At 45.5% G+C, this 20,000-nt stretch overlaps 1 protein-coding gene across 1 annotated transcript in view; it reads right to left on the reverse strand.

Annotated features, from left to right (window-relative positions):
• Positions 1–20,000, reverse strand: part of LOC137658645 (protein SSUH2 homolog) — a 645,191-nt gene that overhangs the window by 18,879 nt on the left and 606,312 nt on the right. The window contains exon 5 of the mRNA XM_068393590.1: positions 6,212–6,411. Within this exon, the coding sequence (XP_068249691.1) occupies positions 6,212–6,411 (200 nt within the window). The remainder of the gene's footprint in view (positions 1–6,211; positions 6,412–20,000) is intronic.

The raw sequence follows: 20,000 nt of genomic DNA on the forward strand, positions 1-20,000 counted from the left end.
ATGAGGCAGTTACTCATCAAATGTGGACGGAGTCGTAATGAAGAAGTTACCCTCTGATTCTGTTTTCTGCTCTCAAATCCCTGCCCCTTACTGCACTCCTGTTTGGGGGAAAAAATTCACCTTCAGGCCTTGAGTCGTAGGAAAGCTATGGCTTTATAAAAGATATTCATATGTGCCTGTTTGAGTAGATTGTATCGCGGAGGGAATTCTCTCAGGATCTCCTTCAGGAGTTGCAGAAGGTCCGGGAACCATTCTGCATGAAGCCATAGCGTAGCTATGAGGGTCATAGAGAGGTTCTTGGATGTTCTGGTTTTGTTGAGTACTCTTCTTACCAGACAAAACAAGGGAAGGCATAAACGTTGATGTTATTCCACCGTTGTTGGAATGCTTCTTGCCAGAGAGCCTGAGGATTTGGGACTGGGGAGCAGTACAGCAGGAGCATTTAGTTCATGGATGTCATGAACAGATCCACTGTTGGGGAACCCCACATGGTGTTACTAGACGATCAAAAGACCGCTCGGAGCACACTATCTGAGTCGCTCTACTCAGACTGTCCGCGAGCACATTCCATTTGCCTGGAAGAAAATGGGCTGAAAGAGGACACTGAGTTGTCTTTTGTCCAATTTAGCATCTACACTGCTAAATGGTAGGGGTTATGAAAAGGTACCGTCTTGTTTGTTTACATAAGTCACTACTAGGGTGTTATTGCTTGTCCACACCACAGAGTGACCTGCCAGAAAATGCTGGAACTGTTGGAGGGCTAGGAAGGCTGTCCTAACCTCTTGAAAATTTATGTGCTCTGACCAGAGCCCGGATGCCGTGTGGTGCAGCATGTAGGACCCCACCCTTTTTTTTATGCATCTGAAAAGAGCATTAATTCTGGGGGAGGTATGAGAAGGTCGACCCCTCTGAGGAGGTTCTCGTCTGCCACTCACCGTAGGAGATCAATCTGCTCTTTGTCCCATGGGGACCAATGTATCGGGGGAGTCGCTGGGTTGATTCCACCTAGATTTTAGCCATCACTGAAGAGATGAAATTCTGAGCCAGCCATTGAGCATGAGACTGGCCAAGGATAATAGGTGACCTAGGAGATGCAACCACTGCTGGGCTGGAAGGTCTTCTCGTCTGAGGAAGGGGCTTGCTACCTTCCTCAATCTCTGTATCCTGTGATCTGATGAGAAAACTTCCCGGAGGTTTGTGAGGGAAGCAGAGATGACTTCTTGAGATTTAACACAATCCCCAGATCTTGGTAAAACGTGAGAAGTCTGTCTCGGTGTTGAGGAAAGGTTACCACTGAGTCTACTAGGATCAGCCAATCGTCAAGGTTTCTCAAGAGATGGGTGCCGATCCTGTGAGCCCAAGATGAAACTGGGGGAACATAATCGTGAAGACCTGAGGGGCTCTGGAAAGATCGAAGCACAGCACCTTAAGCTGGTATTGTCTGTTGTTGTGTACGATCCTTAGGTACTTCCTTGAAGACGAATGGACTGGGATCTGGAAGGGTGTCCTTGACCTCCAGTGTGCACATGAAGTCTTGTGATCTTACCGCATGTCTGACTGTGTCTGCTATCTCCATGCTGAACGGAGTTTGCAGGACAAACTTGTTCACACCTGAGAGGTCAATGACGGGTCTTCAGCATCCAGACGCCTTTTTCACAAGAGAGAGTCAACTGAAGAAGTCTAGGGATCCGTCGAAGACCTTTTGGAGAGCATCCTTCTCCAGCATGGTTTGGATTTCAACATGAAAGCCCAGCTCCTTTGTGGATTGCTTTGCATAGGAGCTTGATGGTACTAGATTCAGAGTCAGTGGAGGGAGAGATTGAATGAATGGGATGCGATACCCTAAATGAATCACGGAGATTATCCATGGTATTGCCCAGTGCTGCAGCCACCACTACCAGCGGCATTGCAGGTATCCTCCCACTGATGGATAAGCAGGAGGATCGCCCATCCTTGCGGAGGCAACGCCCGCCACTCCCTCTGCTCCCTCTTCCTCCACAGGAGGAATTGAAGATCTTCAGATATTGGATGGGAAAGGGCTTTCTTAACACCTTCTTTAAGGATCTTGACGTCCTACTTGTCAGCGGTTTGGTGGTCTGCGGCTACTTCTTCTTCTGAGGAGCTGTACCAAAGGACTGTGATGTCAAGGTCCTATGGAGAAGGGAGTCCTGATTGGACTTACTTCCTCCAACATTCCCTGAAAAGGGAAGAGCCATCTAAAGTAGAGTTCCTGCGTCTCATCACCTCTACCAGGGGGGACTTGTGGATGAAACCTCTTAATCACCGAGTCCCTTTGCTTAAGTATAGCTTTCGCCCACAAGTTGACCACCTGGTGGGAGAAAAACTTAGTTGGTCCAGGTACCCGACAAAAGAACTTTCCATCGATTTCCTCGTAGACCTTTTCCATGTTTAGGATCTCTGACACGGAGAAGGTGACCGAGAGCCTAGCAAGTCTCTCGAAAGAGACCTTCCTGGAGAGTGCCTCTATCGAAGGATCTAGAGGCAAGGCCGGAGGAGGCTCGTCCGAGACCGAGTAATATCTCTTCTGTTGCACAAACGGCAGCGCAGCGGAAGGAGTTTAGAGGACAAGCTTGCATGAAGAGAGCTAGAAGAGCCAGCGATTTGAGAGAATGCCTTCCTCCTGGCACCCTTCAACCCCTTTCACCAGCGCAATGCTGCACTGGCCTTGAGAGGTCGTTGGGTCCTGTAGACATGGTCAAGGACTGTGTCCTTACCCTCCTGAGGGGCCATGGTAGGGTCGGCTATCGTTGATGGCTCTCCTGCAGGTCCAAACCTGCCAGAAGGCGTACTCCAACTCCTCCTACTCTGCTTCCGAATATTTAGGACTGGCCGAACTGGAGAGAAAGATGTCATTGTAGTCCTGGTCATCCTCCACCTCCAAGCTCTCACTCATAGGAGCCCAGGGTGGGTCGAGGTCGTCAACGGTTGAAGTCGAGGTCGTCAACGGTTGAAGCCGAGGGAATGTTGCTTGCTGACGACCCTGTTGCTGACAGGGAGTTACTGTGCGACCTCTCTTGAAACTGTCGTGCCACTCTGGCCATGGAGTTCTTAGGCAATGTCCAGAAGCAATGGTCTAGAGGGTCCCTTCCCTCTAGAAGAGGTCTGTCATCTTAAAAAAGGTGCTGCCGCAGGTCATGATTTTGGTACCTGACAAGAAAGAGAGTGAGCTCTCTTACTTTCACTTTCACTTTACTTTGATGGCTGCTTTTCTGGTCCCATACAGCAGGGGAACCCCACTCTCTACAGGACCTCCACTGTCATTTTACCTTGTTCGTTCAGAGTAATTTAACATTTCACATCACGTATTGTTCATTTACTGTTAACGTCACTGTCGAAGGACTCATAAAATAAGAAAGTCTTCAGTTTCCTCTTGAAAGCCTTAATGTCTTCAATCATTCGAATGTTTCATGGGAGCTTGTTATATAGTCTTGGGGCCGCATATTTAAAGGCTCTGGAGCCTAAAGCAGACATAAATCTAGGTTCCAACAGTTTGAAGCCATCTGTAACTATTCTTGTGTTGACACGATTTGTTGGCTGCGCAATATGTAGCAGTTCTCTTAAGAATTTTGGCTGCCTGGTTCTGATAACTTGGTGGGTTATTGTACATATTCTAAATTCAATTCTCGCTTAAACCGGCAGCCAGTGTAAATCAATTAGTATAGGGGTGATCCTTTCTCTAGGTGGGACACATTTTATCAGTCTTGCTCCTCTGTTTATTATGTTTTGTAATTTCTAAAGTTGCACTTTTGGTAAATTGTAATAAATAGAGTTGGAGTAGTCAATCCTGGTAATAACACAGTTTATCACAAGTTTCTTTACAGAATTTTCGTCCAGGTACGTTTTTATAAATGCAATATTTCTTAGATGATAACCAGCAGTTTTAATTACATTATTTATTTGGGCATTTAGAGTCAAGAAATACGCCTAGATCTCAAACTTTACTAGATATCGGCACCGAGTCATTAATTATGTTCATTTGAATATCACCCAAGTTTCTCACGCTGTTTCTCTTTCCCACCACCATGAATTCAGTTTTGTTCTCATTTAATTTTAGTTGTTTAAATGTCATCCTTGCTGGATAGGCACTGGCATAGCCTTTCACTCCATCTTTGAAGAGCGAGCAAGAGAACCTGCAGCAGTAGAGATATGCATCCTCGTAGGTTCCTTCTATGTGGCAGGGAAGGGAACCGGGCGACCGATGCTCGCTGGTGAGTAACAATCACAAGCCGGCAAACAGTGAGCATAAGGTGGCTAGTAACGAACATGAGCTGGCAAACAGCGAACACGAGCTGGCTAGTAATGATCATGAGCTGGCGAACGGCATGCACGAGCTGGCGAGTGACGATCACGAGCTGGCGAGTGACGATCACGAGCTGGCGAGTGACGATCACGAGCTGGTGAGTGTCAAGCATGAGCTGAATAGTGATAACCATGAGCTGGCGAACGGCATGCACTCGCTGGCGAGTGACAATCACTCGATGGCAAGTGACGGTCACGAGCTGGCGAGTGACGATCACTCGCTGGTGAGTGTTGAGCATGAGCTGGCGAGTGACAATCACAAGCTGGAAAAAGGCGATCACGAGCTGACAAGTGGTGAGAAGATCATCGTTCCCTGGAATCATTGTAACGTTGCTTCATGACGAAGAGCAAAGGTGAACGTCAGGAAGGACGGCGTGGACCATGTTACCTCAACAAGGTAGGGAAGCAATCCCTGTGATGGTGAGGGCTTTTGTTGTTGGCAGTAGGTCGGTGATGATGTGGCAAGTGAGGGCACTGGGTTCATCGAAGGTAATCCTCGGCATGGAAGTCACACTCCGAAGAGCTGGGGAATGACAGAGAAGAGGCAGAGCGACGTCTGGAAGGTCTCTGTAGTGAAGCTTCAGGGAGGGCCTCACTTGCTAACAAGAGAGGTTACCCCTCGGAGAAGCAGTAACATGCCTAGTTCTTTGCTCTCCCCCACAGACTGAGCAGGCTTAGAGGGTGGGGTGGAGGGTGGAGAACGCTGTCTTGGGTGGCAGCAGCAGGTGCATGCAGAGGCGAAAGCAAAACTTGGTCAGCGGCAGGATGTCGACCTCAGCACTCCACGGTGTAGGAACTTCTACCTCTGAAAAGGCCGGAGTTCGTTTCCTCTCAGCACCCAGCTGTAGAAGCTCCATCAGCAACTGCTTTGAAAGCGGACCATCTACATCCAAAACCAGCAAGAAGTTAGAATGAGAAAAGGTTCCCCCAAAGGGAAGGGGTGGAGCTGCTTCTCTAAGGGAAAAAGCACCATACCTTGAACCCCGGGGTTGACTTTGCATTAACTGGTCAACACTCCTGATAGACCGATATCAAGAAGATACCGATCGGGCAGTACTGTAGCTTTGTGAAGAGATTGGGTGGGGGGGGGGGGGTGTCAAGGAAGAAGTCTGAGGTTTCTTCGACTTCAAGGAATACCCTAAAGGCAAAGAATCTCTCTTGGGCTTCTTCTTGAGCCAACGCCAAAATCTCTCTCACTGGGAGGAAGACCACTCCTGTCTTTCATCGCATGTGCGATCCTGATCACAATGCTGTCCTTGGCAGGCCGGACGCAATGAATGGGGGTCTGTCTTGGCAGAGGACATGAAGGTCCCACAGGAGCATCCTTCAGGTCCCAGACAGGTCCGCATGGTGGACGGCAAGAAGAAACAACAAGCATACCTATAAAAGAAAAAGCGAAAAAGAAAGAATTAGTTAAATGGAAAGTTGAAAAGGTTGGAGAGGCGGAGTACTAATGTTCATTCTCGGCCGAGCCAAAAGTAGAAGTGGCAAGACAATACTAGTGTTTGAGTGACCAGGGTATAAGGCTACCCCCTACCCCCTGCTAACTAGCGGGGGGGGGGGGGGTTAGTTAAACCTTGCTAAAACGTCTTATGGCTAGTCATCCAGCTTCACTGAAAGTATAGTCCCTTTAAATATCGAAAAGATTTGTATTTAGTGTTAGAACAAATGCCAATCCACTATTAGAAAAAAAATTACCACCAGCCTTGCAACATAAAAAGACAACCCTCTAAAATTTAAATAAAAAAATCTTTATACCTGTACAGCATTTCTAATCACAGTTTCAATGTTGATTGAAGTACGATTTTCAGTTTGAGTAATGTACAGTATATTAAATTATTACTCACCCTATCTAACATAACTAAACAGCTGACAAACAAACTGAACTTACCATGTAATAGTCAGACGGATAAAGCATCGTATTTGACCGTAACTGTCACATGGAGGGCAAGCAACACGTCCCTTTGCATTGCACTTAAGGCAGTCCTGACGACCATGCCCATGAGTAGAGGACTGGCAGTAGAAACAGCGATCTTTGTATCCTGAGGAGTCTGTGTACCACCCATCGCCATGACACGTCAAGCACCGGGTCTGTTGAAAATGAGGTTTGAGTACAGTACTAGGAAATGAAGGTTCAAATTTATACTACAGTATAGCAAATTACATTAGGAATTACTATCAACCAAAAGGGTTTTACTTTACATGATAAATTCTTCCCTAACACTATTATCAAAATTATGATAAAAGTGTAGTTAATAATCAAACTATTACAGCAATTATAAAATATTCATCATCATCATCATCTCCTACGCCTATTGACGCAAAAGGCCTCTGTTAGATTTTGCCAGTCGTCTCTATCTTGAGCTTTCAATTCAATACTTCTCCATACATCATCTCCTACTTGGCACTTCATAGTCCTCAGCTATGTAGGCCTGGGTCTTCCAACTCTTCTAGTGCCTTGTGGAGCCCTGATGTACGTTTGTTGAACTAATCTCTCTTGGGGAGTGCGAAGAGCATGCCAAAACCATCTCTATCTACCCCTCATCATGATCTCATCCACATATGGTACTCGAGTAATCTCTCTTATAGTTTCATTTCTAATCCTGTCCTGCCATTCAACTCCCAATATCCTTCTGAGGGCTTTGTTCTCAAATCAACTAAATCTATTGGAGATTGTTTCATTGTCATACCATGACTCATATCCATAGAGTAACACCGATCTCACTAAACTGATATATAGTCTGATTTTTATATGTAATTTCAGGCAATTTGATTTCCAAATTTTACTTAACCTAGCCATTGTCTGATTTGCTTTTTTCAATCTTCCTGAATACTTGAATGATTTTACCTCATTAATCCTTTCTCCTTCCAATGATATTTCATCTTCCAATGTATACTCCGTTCTTATAATCTCTGTCTTTCTTCTATTTATCTTCATCCCAACCTCATGTGGTATTTCATGCATTTTGGTAAGCAAGCATTGCAAATGCTGTGGTGTTCTGCTAACAAGGACAGCATCATCAGCATACTCTAGATCTGCTAAACTGCAATCACCTATCCAGTCCAATCCTTCTCCACCATCTCTGACTGTTCTACGCATTACAAAATCAATGAGGCGGATTAACAACATAGGTGACAACACATTCCCTAAGAGTACTCCGCTATTCACTGAAAATTCATTTGATAGTTGCTATGCTCATGAACAGACTTAATCAAATTTACATATTTAAGAGGAATTCTATAATAACGCAGGACTCTCCACAAAATTGGCCAGTGCACACTATTAAAGGCTTTTTTATAGTCCACAAATGCCTTCAAAATGACAAATTCGTAAATAATTTATATTTTTTCTAACTATACAAACCTTAGCTATTTATTAGGGGTTATACTTTTGGCGGAGCTGAAATGATGAGCCATTATAATTTAGCGAGGGTTAACTACCCACACTGCTAGTTAACGGGAGTAGAGGGGGGTAGCTTGCTATCACTCCCGTTCACACACCTGTGATTTGGTCACTTTGCTTGGAGGTAGGACTTCAAGGGGGATAAGGATGGTGGGCAAGTTTGTATAAATAGCTAAGGTTTGTATAGTTAGGAAAAATACAAATTATCTACGAATTTGTTATTTGTTCCGTAACTGGAATACAAACCACGCTATTTATTAGGAAGGGTGGACGTCCCTGCCAATCTGGCTTTTGGCTTTGCCTGGGGGCTCCTTATCTGAGTATGTTAGTACTAAAAAATAAGGAGTCCCTGCCCTCGCTAAAACCTTGCTACGCAAGTTCCATGGCCTACACAAGTTGTGTTGAGACATGCAGAAGTGGGTCTGTCTAGGTAAAGTTATTCCGAGTCTATGTAGGAAAAACCTGATGTAACCAAGACTTTCCCAATACCACCTCGCCAGGGTATGGGGACGCAACAGTATTAGCTTAATACTAGGTACACAGGGGAGCATGGTTTACCTGCAGTGATTTGAGGTCAGCTTATGCAGAAGACCCAGGATGCTGCTTTCCCCACGAGAGGGTAGGAAGAAAAGAATAAGAGCCAGTCAAATCTTTTCATCTATGCAGACTAAAACCGGGTAACAGTGCCCTCAACCTTCTGCTACTTGTCCAATAAGGAGCTTGAGGTATACAACCAGCTCTTGTGCAGCCACCACCGGACCGATAGAGATCGTATCGAGTTCCTGTGGGTCACGTCTTGCAGGAGAAAGGTTGTGAAAGTCACCTGGAGCATTCACATCCTTTCTTGTAAAACCTGCGTCACAGAGTAATCTGCTAAGAAGTATGCCCCTAACACTATGAGTTGTTATGTCGAGATGATGTTTCGGTGATCCTCCTCTAGTCTCTCCCAGTGCTGATGACAAGAGAAGGTGGGCTGTTGCCGTTTTCTTTAGGTAAAGTCTCATACCTTACCCTGGGTACAGTAACGGATGATCTGGATCGTCCGTTACCGATTGGAGACTTGTGTGAGATCCGTCACCTCTGGAGACTGTGTCTGGAGACATACTCAGGGACGAAACTGAACATTGTCTTTCACCCTTCTCAATAATGGGCTATGTCGAAAGAGAGACCATGAAGTTCCTTGACTCGTATGGTTGCTGTCTGGGTGTGTAGGAACATTAGGTTCTTGAATCAGGAGAAAATTTGTTGCCTGGTGAAGTGGAACATAAGAAGGTCTCTTTAGAGATCGGAGAATTTGAACCATGTTCTGAGAGGAAGGTCTCAATTCCGACTGGGGAAAGGCAAGTTGTAAGTCCGTATGAGTTAGGAAAAGTCTATCGATGAGAGGGTATCCCTTTCTTTCAGTTTGAAGGTGAAAGATCAAGGTTGAGTGATCATCTTTAACTGTCAAAATTGAAAAGGGGGTCGTTTCCTCTTGTATATACTCGAGGATTCCGCTATTGCTGGAATCGAGGTATCGAGTGGAGAGAGGCACTTTCACATGACACCAACCACACAAGACATTATACTGCCTGGTAGACTGATGCTGAGGAATTCCTCAGATATCAAGTCAACCTTTTTGCAAAAGAGGTATTGGGTAGTCTCCAGGCGTACAATCATAGCAAAGCTATAGCTTGTGGTAGGTGTCGAAGTGGGTTGTCTGTGATCTGGAGAGGGTTCTCTTGGAGACTCTATCAGGAGCTGCAAAAGGTTTGGAAACCTCTCTGCATAATGCCATAGCAGAGCTAGGAGAGTCCTTGAGAGGTTGACCGATGTTCTAGCCTTCTTAAGAGTCCTTCTCCAGATAAAACAGGCACGAGACGTAAACGTCATTGTTGTACCCACCGTTGTTGCCAAAGAGCCTTGGGGTCTAGGGCTGGGGAGCAATAGCAGCCTGAGATTCAGGAGCGTTGCAAACAGATCCCTAGTTGGAGGACCCCGTATACCTTATCTGAGATGCTGTGCGCAGATTGTGGCCAATCACGTTCTTCTAGTCTGGAATGAAGCAGGCTGATAGTGGTACCGAACAGACTTTGGCCCATCTTAGTGTTTATACTGTTAAATGGGAAGAGGCTACGAACAAGTTCCTTCTTGCTTGTCGATGTGAGTCTCTATATCGTGTGTGGTATGTCATCCATCACATCACTGAGTGGTCTGTTAGGAACCGATGAGGCTGCTGAAGGACCAGAAAGTTAGCCTTCACCTCTTAAGAGATTTAAGTGAAGGTACTTTCGGACTCTGTCCAGAGTGCTGAGGTCGTGTGGTGCAGCACTATGGTCCCTCCTCTCTTCTTTTGATGCGTTCTAAGCACAACCTCAAGTCCGAGGGGTGGGGAAGGATGAGAATGTTATGCTGCTCTGTAGATGCTCGAAGGTTTTGTGGAGATTGGTGTCTAGAATCATTCCCAGATACACCAGTCTTCCGGGAGGGAAGTAGGGAAGACTTCCGCAGGTTTACCCTGATCACTGGATCTTGGTAAAAAGACTTCAGAAGTTCCAGTGTTAATGCAAGGTTGCCACCGAGTCTGCTAAGGTCAGTCATTCGTTCCAAAACGGAGGAGACAGAAGCCGATCCTGTGAGACCAGGATGGGTGTAGTGTTAAGACCGAAGCACAATGCCCTGAACTGGTCCTTCTTGTTTGTCTAGACTGAATCTTCCAACCTTCCTAGATGAATGGTTTGGACCTGGGAGTAAGTGTCCTTTAGGTACAGTGTGCAAATGAAGACCTGAGGTCTTGGCCCTTGTTCGAATTCCAACATGGTGTGGACATTGACCCAAAGGGACAGTTCCTTGCGGATCCTTTTGTATGGAAGATTGTCGATGCTGGAGTCTTGACTCGTGTCGTAAAGGATCAGACGCGATACCCAGTGTAAGAATTCTTCTCTTAGAGAGAATTCCTTTAACTAACAGAAGGAAGGCAACGCTTAGCCTTACCATGCGCCCTGATGGGATTGATGCTATTTCTTAGAATACAATCAATCTGGCGAATGTTAATCAATGGTTAACAGTTGGGTATCATCGTGACTATGCACTTGGAGAGTGCTTACAAATAGTTCCCTGTCGACAAGCCGTTGATGAGGGTTGTATAACGTTTGCTGATCACTTTAGTGTGATGGCGAATGGCCAGTAGCGAGAAGTATGTTGTATACCTTCTCATCTAGGAAACTACAGGAGGAGGTTGACTAGTAAGTTCGAGTCACGAAGTACTGGTGAATTGCCGATGATCAGTGAATCGGTGGTCTGTGAGCCGATGGTGAGTTAGAGATCAGCAAGCTGATTATGGTCCCCCCTGGTTGGTCAGAGGTGAGCAAGCTGAAGATGGGCTGGTCAGAGATCAGCGAGCTGAGTTCAATGATCGAAGAAAGATGAGCTGGCCATCGGTGATCTAGTGATCAGCAAGCTGATGACTGGTTACTGACTAGCAATCGGTGATTGGAACGCTAGCAATCGGAGATCGTTAGTCATTGGAGGGACTAGATGTCAAAGATCAGCGTTGACCTAGCAATTGGCGTTCTGGTGATCGGCGACCCAGAACGCCGACCTAGCGATCAGTAAACCGTGAACTAGCCATCGGCAAACAGTGATCTAGAGATCAGACTGTTGATGCTTTCCTGTTTGCTGATGGTAGTCTGTAAAGGAAAAAAGAAACTTCAGAAGAGACAGGGACCAAGGATTCCCCGTTTTGATTTCCCTTGTAAGATGGAATCATCGGGATCTTGAATCCTTCTGTGGAGCCTTTTTCCTCTTTTCCCAGTGGCAATGTTATGTGTTTGCGGGGAGGAATGGGGCAATGGTGACCTGTCCAAAAAGTTTTATTCCTTTTTACTGCCTATTGCGCGAGTGTGTAGGAGAGTACTGGAGCGAAGGCCCACAGGATGATGCTGGTGCTCAATTTCTGCCTGGAGAGCAGGCAAGCACTGGCTCTTAGGCAAGAGCTGGCGCATTGGATCTGCGAGCACTGACTCTTTGGCAAGAGCTGGCGCATTGGATCTACGACCGCAACTGTGCAGGAGGGCGCAGGAAAGTGCGGAAGAACGCTGGCGCACAGTATGGCACTGTGTAGTTTTGTGCATTCTCCCTAGAATGCGCCGAAGCCTTTGACTGGTTGCGCAAGGACGGGTTTGGTGCGTGCGTGAGAGTACTACGGGGAGACTGCTGGCAAGTGTGTGCGGAAGACCATCGGCGTGGGAGACCACCGGCGCCTGCGCACGGAAGACTGTTGTTGGGCACGCGCGCAAGACTACTGGCGCACGCGCGTTGCGCCCGGAAGGCCATCGGGTGCTCACGTGTGAGACGGTTGGCGCCCGCACGCAGAAGACTGTTGGCGCGGACGCGTGCTGAAGGCCGTCGGCGCGCGGAAGACTGTTGGCGCCCGCGCGCGGGAGACCATTGGCGCCTGTGCGCGGGAGACCGTTGGCTCCGGCACGCGAAGACCGTCGGCGAGCGCGGATGACCGTCGGTGCGCGGGCGCGGAAGACTATCGGCGCGCGGGCGTGGAAGACAATCGGCGTGCGCGCGGAATACTGTCGGCGAGCGCCTAAGAGCATTGGCGCTCGCACGCGAGAAAAAATTATCGCCGTGCATGGGAGACCATAGGCGCCCGAGCGCGGAAGACTTTCGGCAGGCGCGTGGATGACTGTCGGCGTGCGGGCACGGAAGACTGTCGGCGCGTGCACGGAAGACTGTTGGCGCGCGCACGGGAGACTGTTGGTGCGCGCACAAACGTAGCACTAGTACATTGGCAGGTCAGCTGGCAGGACGACCAGAAACTGGGATGAGCCCTTTGGAAGGGCAAACATCCATGATGGAGACTGTAAAGGTCCATGGAAGAGTCCAGGACCGAAGTCCAAGGACTAACAGCGGCGTAAGGTTGTGTTGGTAGATCGGTAAGTTAGCTGGCAGGATGATCAGGAACTGGGATATACCTTTTGGAAGGGTGAGCATCCACTGATGCGGACCGTAAAAAGGTCCGCATTAGAGTCCAGGACTGAAGTCAAAAATACTACCAGCGGCGTAAGGATGTGTTGGTAGATTGGCAGGTCAGCTGGTAGGACAAACAGGAACTAGGGTGTGCCCTTTGGAAGGGCGAACATCCACTGATGACAACCGTGAAAGGTCCATAGAAGAGTACAGGACCAAAGTCCACGGACTAAGTTGCAGCGCAAGGTTGCGCTGGTAGGTCTGCTGGTAGGATGATCAGGAACTGATGAAGCCCATGAGGGCCGGTGGACCAGCAAGCTGGCCTTAGGAAGAGTCCAGGACCGAAGTCCACGGACTAAGTTGCAGCGCAAAGTTGCGCTGGTAGGTCTGCTGGTAGGATGATCAGGAACTGATGAGCAGCGTGATCCTCCGAAGAGGTGTCTCTATGAGTGGCCTCTCTTGCTAACGAGAGGTGAACACTTCGTAGAAGAGACTTGAAGACGGCCATGATGACACCCATGAGGGTCGGTGGGTCAGCAAGCTGACCTTTAACAGTAGCGATCCTCTGAAGAGGAGTCTCTATGAGTAGCCTCTCGCAAACAAGAGAGGTAAGCATTCCTAGAAGAGACTTGTCAAGACCGTGCTCCGCCCCTGAAGGAAGAGAAACTCAGCAAGGGGGGGAGAGAAGTCGGGTGAAGGCAGCAACAGCAGTCGGAGACGATGAATTTATTGAGATGTGGGAAGTTCTCCCTCAGAAGGGAGAAACAACCTCATACCTGGGGAGGAAACTTTCCCTCGGAAGGGAAGTTGTCCCACCCCTGGAGGCGAACTTCCTTCAACGTTCTAAGATGATCTGAAGTGTTGGTCAGGTTGTCACAGGAGTACTTCTAAGAGAAGGGATGACGCCCATGACAATGTCCTCTGAGGGAAGGCAGTGACTGCAGATTCCCCAGGCATGAACAGAACAGCTCTACTTTGTCGGCACTCTTAGTTGAACGAAGAAAAACTTCATAGTTAACTGGGAAAAAATAAAATTAATTATCTAACAGAAATTCCCTAGGGAGGAACTCCGAAGAGGAACCCCGAGGGAATAACATAAAAATAAGTATTGAGCCCTTCCTTCCCCAGCCGACATCCACGGAAGAAGGGGGGAGCGGAGTAACTGTAATAAAAGCAGAATTACAATTATTTAAATCAGCTAAGAATATTCACTAATAGTGAGAACCACTGATCCTCCGAAGGGAAGTGTTCCCCACGGAGAAAAGCTGAAAAGTTAAAATTATAATTATATATTTCGCTACATATAATTGAGACAAACAATCGGAAGAGCAACCTAACCCGTGCACGGGAAAGGAGTTTCCTCAATAGTACACTGTTGTTGTAAAGGTGAACGACCTCGAGAAGAGAAAGACCGTAGTCAATTTCTGAGAGGCCACATTCCCTTCGCTCAGAAATACATGTTTCCCGTAGGAAAAGGGAAAAGGCGATGACAATAGTTGAATGAAGAGGGTCCAGGCGATGACGATTCCCCTGCGGCGGCTGAGTTAACGGTTAAATGCCGCTGGGAACACCGATGGACCAGAGAGGGAGAGGTCATTCCCCACAAAGTGGAACTGTGCTGGCCTTGCTAATCTACGCAAGTGTCGTTGTTGTATATGTATCACAAACACAGCACAAACACTGAAAAGGAAACTTATGATATTTCTATACACACACACACACACACACACACACATATATATATATATATATATATATATATACATAAACATTAAGAATGTTTTCCTTTATATACATGTTTAGGAAAAAGTAAGTTAAAAGACAAAAATTAATGGCAGTCCAGAATAGGCTAGGAAGGAGAGAGGAAACAACCGCTCTCCATCCAAGCCAAAAGTAAAGTGACTAAATCACAGGTGTGTGAACGGGAGTGGTAGGAAGCTACCCCCCTACCCCGCTAACTAGCGGTGTGGGCAGTTAACCCTCGCTAAATTTTAATGGCTCGACATTTCAGCTCCACCAAAAGTATAATCCCTAATAAATAACGTGGTTTGTATTCCAATTACGGAACAAAGGATATTTCTATATTCTACTCATTGCTGTACATGTATCAAAATGAAAATTTGGTCACTGCAACTTCTACCTTTTCTAAATCCTGCTTGTTCATCTCTCAGCTGTTCATCAATCTTACTCTCCAGTCTCTTTTTTTATAACAACCTTTGAAATCATGACTGCATTACCAATGCTTCCAATAAATGACTTTCCAACTATTCCTCCTGGTTTCCTCAACCTGTCTAATAATGGTAAGGTTTGTCCAACTTTCCCCTACCATTTATAAGCAAATCCTCGAACCACCCATGCATTTAGAAATGCAACTGTGGCCTGGTTAACTATCTAATATTCATAATAAAAAAATGAGTAATAATAACAATATTAAAACTAACCATAGTAACAGTAAAAATCACAATACAGGTAATATAAAAATTTTTAAGCAATTTGTATTTTTCCTAACTATCCAAACCTGTCTTTTACCTAGGAGAATGGAAAACTGCAAAGCTGAAACATGGTAGTTAAGATTATAATGAGGTGTAAATAACCAAAATGTAGTTAGTTATCTATCGGTGGAGGGGGCCGGCTCGCTGATAACTCACTTAGATGGAAGCCTGGGACTTTCTTGGGAGCTAGTGATGGCAAGAAGGTTTAAGTAAAGGAGACAGATTTGTATTGTTAGAAAAATTTATATTACTTTGAAAATATGTGATTTGTTCCTGCACAAATACAAACCATCGTCCTTTACCTAGGAGGCTCATCCTTTGGCGGAAGGAAATCCCCTTTTCAACTGCCTAGAAACTTAACCCGGGAACTCTGACTCGAGCATCTTAAATGCTTAAAATTCTAACGGTTCCTTGCTTAAAAGACTAAGGGTTCTTTGTACCTCACGAATCACAGGAGAACCAATGGGCTTTACGGCCTTGGCTATTAAAAGGGTTGTACTCGAGCCAGAATCCTGTGTAGTAGACCTAGCTGGTAATGAGTTTCCCAACTCTGCAACTTGAAAGCCATTCTAGGATTACAGGTTTACTTGGTTACATCACACTCCCTCTTGTAAGGAGTGTGGGGAAAAGACTCCCGGGATTGAACAAAGAATAACTATAAGTAGATTGGGCTTACTTACTAAGAGATCGAATCCAGTTGGCGTGGTGTTAAGATGCTGTACCCCAACAGTGGGGAAGATTGAAAGGAAATGAATAGGCCAGCCATTCTTTACTTTCACCAAAAGCTTATAAGTAACCCTAAACCTCAACTTACAGTTACCAGTCCTGCGAGGGGAGCCATGGAAGGTATACCACCTGCTGAGTAGCTACAACAGGCCCTAAGGAGACCATGTCTAGGAACCCAAGGGTTACAACCCATAAGTAGTAAGTGGTAAATGTCGTCTAACACCTCCACACACCTGCCTGAAGAACTACTTCACAAAGAAATTTATTTCAAAAGCTATTGAGGTACTAATACCTGTCGCATTATGAGTGCTTACTTGTGTGCCTTCTTTGGCGGAAGGTGAGGTAAGCATTCAAGAGATAAACCTTCTCAACCAGAACGAAATTGTATTACTGGAAATCCTTTTCTTTGCTCTTCTCGCGTTCACGAAACGATGCTGCAGTTGGGATCTGTCTAATAGTCCTTGTATGCTTGGGATAGCTCTCAAAAGACACAAACGCATGTCAGGATCATCAGCTACATCCCAAAGGGTACCAATTTGAAACGATAGCGATATGGAATCAGGCATGGAAGGGTTTGAGTTTTAGCAACAAAATTGGGGACGAAGGAGAGCGAGACCTGCCTCCATCCCTTTGAACAGGTGATGTTGAATGAGTTTGTAGAGCTTGCTAACCTGTTTACCCAAGAAGAAATATCTATTGTACTCCCTCTAGTCTAAAGACTTGGCTCATGGCTTAGCAATTACCTTTTACTACTGAAATGGAGTAGATTCTCCTTAAAGAGGTATTATTATCATTATCACTATTATTATCATTACTAACTATGCTACAAACCTAGTTGGAAAAGCAGGATGCTTTAAGCCCAAGGGCTCCAACAGGCAAAAATAACCCAGTGAGGAAAAGAAATAAGGATATAAATAAACTACAGAATATGAAAGTAATAAATTTTAATAAAATATTTTAAGAATACTAACATTAAAACAATAAAATATTTCAAGAACAGTAACAATAAGTACTAGACTTTACCGTCAAGGCAGTTGATGAGGGAAAACCCTGCCCAACCCTAGAGGAATGCAAGCCATTCTCTCTAGCACTGCCTACCTGCGAGGAGAAGTGGAAGGATGTCCACCCAACCTTCTCCGTCTCTAAAGTTGGATCCACAGATAGCAGGCCAACAGTTCAATGAGAACCTTCCGAAGTTGTCAGACCATCTTCTGAGGATGGAACAGGAGAGGAAGGAGAGACTTGAGGCCTCCCTCTCTCATCATAACTGTCTGGAAATGAGTGCAGGTCAACATAATTGCCCAGAAAAGTTCATCTTCCTGGCTAAGTCTCACATGGATACCCTTGTGAAAGCCTTATATGCTTTCCTCAGAGTGAGGAGAGCCTGTAGAGAGTTCATTTTGGCTTCAGCAACCATCAGACACGAACCAAGAAAGCTGATTACCTCGAGCATCTGGGGTAAAGACCTTTTCCCACAGGAGCAGCCATGTAGAACAGGAACCTTCTCCAAAAGTGGGGCATGAACTCGAAGAAGAAATCTTCCTCGGATGGAGGTCCCCAGCCCAAGAATAAAAAGGCAAGGAGACCACGTAGACCTGCACAACTCCCCGCCGTGACTATGACCAAAATGCCTCAGACCACCTTCCAAATGGTCCCTCAACAACTGGTAGCCCAGTCACCAGTTTTCAACCCCACCTTTGAGAGGCAGTCAACTGGCTTTTGCCCCAGCCAGAAAGGAAAAGGCCCTAAGAGAAGTTCTCCAGGAGGTAACTTCTCTTGGAGCCAAGGAGGACGTGGTCACGGAAACAAATCAGCAGGACCCCCCAAGCAATGAGGGGTTCCAGGTAGGGGGCAGACTGCATCACTTTCGGGATCGCTGGACCTTCGATCCTTGGGCCCACAGCCTAATTACAAATGGACTCGGGTGGAAATGGAGCAGTACTCCACCCCTTGTTGTGCACGCAGTTAAGGCCGTGGTCAACAGCCAAGAGCCTAGCACGGACAATTCCCCTGCAACCACCACAATCTTCAGTGGTGATACACATGGATGCCTCCTTGGAAGGATAGAGAGGCCATTCTTACGACAGAAAAGTGCAAGGGAATTGGTCGCAGCAGTCAAAACCTTTCATATCAAAATTTTGGAAGCTAAGGCAATTTTCCTGACGTTGAAGAAACTATCCCCTCGCAGATATATCCACATCAGATTGGTCCTGGACAACGTAGTAATAGTAAATTGTCTAAATCAACACAGCTCGAGATCACTCCACATCAACTATGTGATGCTAGCCATCATCTAACTAGCAAGAAAGAAGGGATGGCACCTATCAGCAGTTCACCTACAAGGGTTCCACAATGTGACGGCGGACGCTCTATCCAGGCGAAAGCCCATAGAGACAGAATGTTTCCTAGACACAGACTCATTCTCATTCATCTCGGAAAAAGTTCCGGAACTGCAGATCAACCTTTTCGCAAAGAGCGACAACAAGAATTTACCTCATTACGCAGCCCCTTACATGGACCCTCAAGCAGAGGCGATGGACACCATGTCCCACGACTGGAACTAGTGGAATTGCATTTACCTGTTTCCACCAAACAATCTCCTGCTAAGAGTCATCGACAAGCTAAGATCCTTCAGAGGGACAGCAGCAGTAGTGGCCCCCAAGTGGCCCAAAAGCAATTGGTTCCCTCTAGTCCTAGAGCTGAAACCGAAGCTGTTTCCTCTGCCGAATCCAGTACTATCTCAACTGGTCCAGAAGTCGACTGTCTACGCTTCATCCTCGAGAACCAACAACCTACATCTCATGATTTTCTTGCCCTAGCAGCGAACAAAAGGTTTGGAATCTCGAAGGATAAAGTTTACTTCATCGAGGAGTACAAGTCAAGTTCGACTAGGAGACAATATGAATCATCATGGAAGAAATGGGTGTCCTTTGTGAAAGCAGGTGTCAGGCACATTTCTTGAAATCAATTGCGCGAAGGTAAATTTCTCGAATTCAATTGACAGAAAAATAATTTCTCGAACTATCATTTTCTCGAATGTCAATTACTCGAAAACAAACAAGTAAATTTCTCGAACACAATCGAAAGTATCCCAAAGACTAATTTATAAAGAGGCTATTAGCATTCTGTGATGTCCTGTATGTACGGGCGTACATATAATGCACGATACACTGCGTACTTATTTGTAATCACACTTTTGCGTCATAAAAGATATTAACTTTATTTTCTTTAGATAAAATAATACAGTATGGAAAAACAAAGTAGAAAGAAAATGAGTGAGACTAAAACAAGTGAAAATCAGCAAATAAAAAGAGACGAAGAGAGGCCTGTCGAAGAATATCTATGAAGTGTAGCATACAACATTTCATTTTGATTGATTGAATTTTAATACTGTATTTCATTCTAAATGATAATATTTTTATACATAAAATAAAATTATAACCTTTATATTTTTTTCATTCCTTCATTTACAATAAATTTCTAACATTTGTGTTTGTCAAGCCAAAAGGATATATTTTTCCTTGAAATACATGAAAATTTTCCATTCAATTTTATCGACAAAATAGTTATCAGTTTTCAAGAAATATGGGATTCGAGTAAATGATAGTTCGAGAAATTATTTTTCGAGCAATTGAGTTCGAGAATTTGATTTTCGAGAAATTGCATACGAGAAATTTACCTAAAATCGTGAAAGCAAGGAAACCGACAGAGATGTCGATAGATTTCTGTCTTGCATTCTTCATACACCTACACGAACAAGACCTGGCCTCTATTACAATTACTTCTTATAAATTGGACCTGGCTAGACCACTTCTGTATGCCTTTGAGGTGGACCTCTCTAGTGAAATCTTTGATAAGATCCCTAAAGCATGCGGTAGACTCAAGCCAGTAATCCCATCAAAGCCCATCACGTGGTCTTTGGACAAAGTTTTGCACTATGCTTCGAACCTAGACAATGAGGATTGTACTCTAAAGGATTTAACACAGAAAGTCATTTTTCTGTTTGCAATAGCCTCAGGAGCTAGAGTTAGTGAAATAATGGCCTTATCCAGAAACGAAGGCCATATTCAGTTCCAAGATTCAGGAAAACTGAACCTTTT

This window comes from Palaemon carinicauda, chromosome 19 (genome assembly GCF_036898095.1).
Source record: "Palaemon carinicauda isolate YSFRI2023 chromosome 19, ASM3689809v2, whole genome shotgun sequence".
Taxonomy (NCBI): domain Eukaryota; kingdom Metazoa; phylum Arthropoda; class Malacostraca; order Decapoda; family Palaemonidae; genus Palaemon; species Palaemon carinicauda.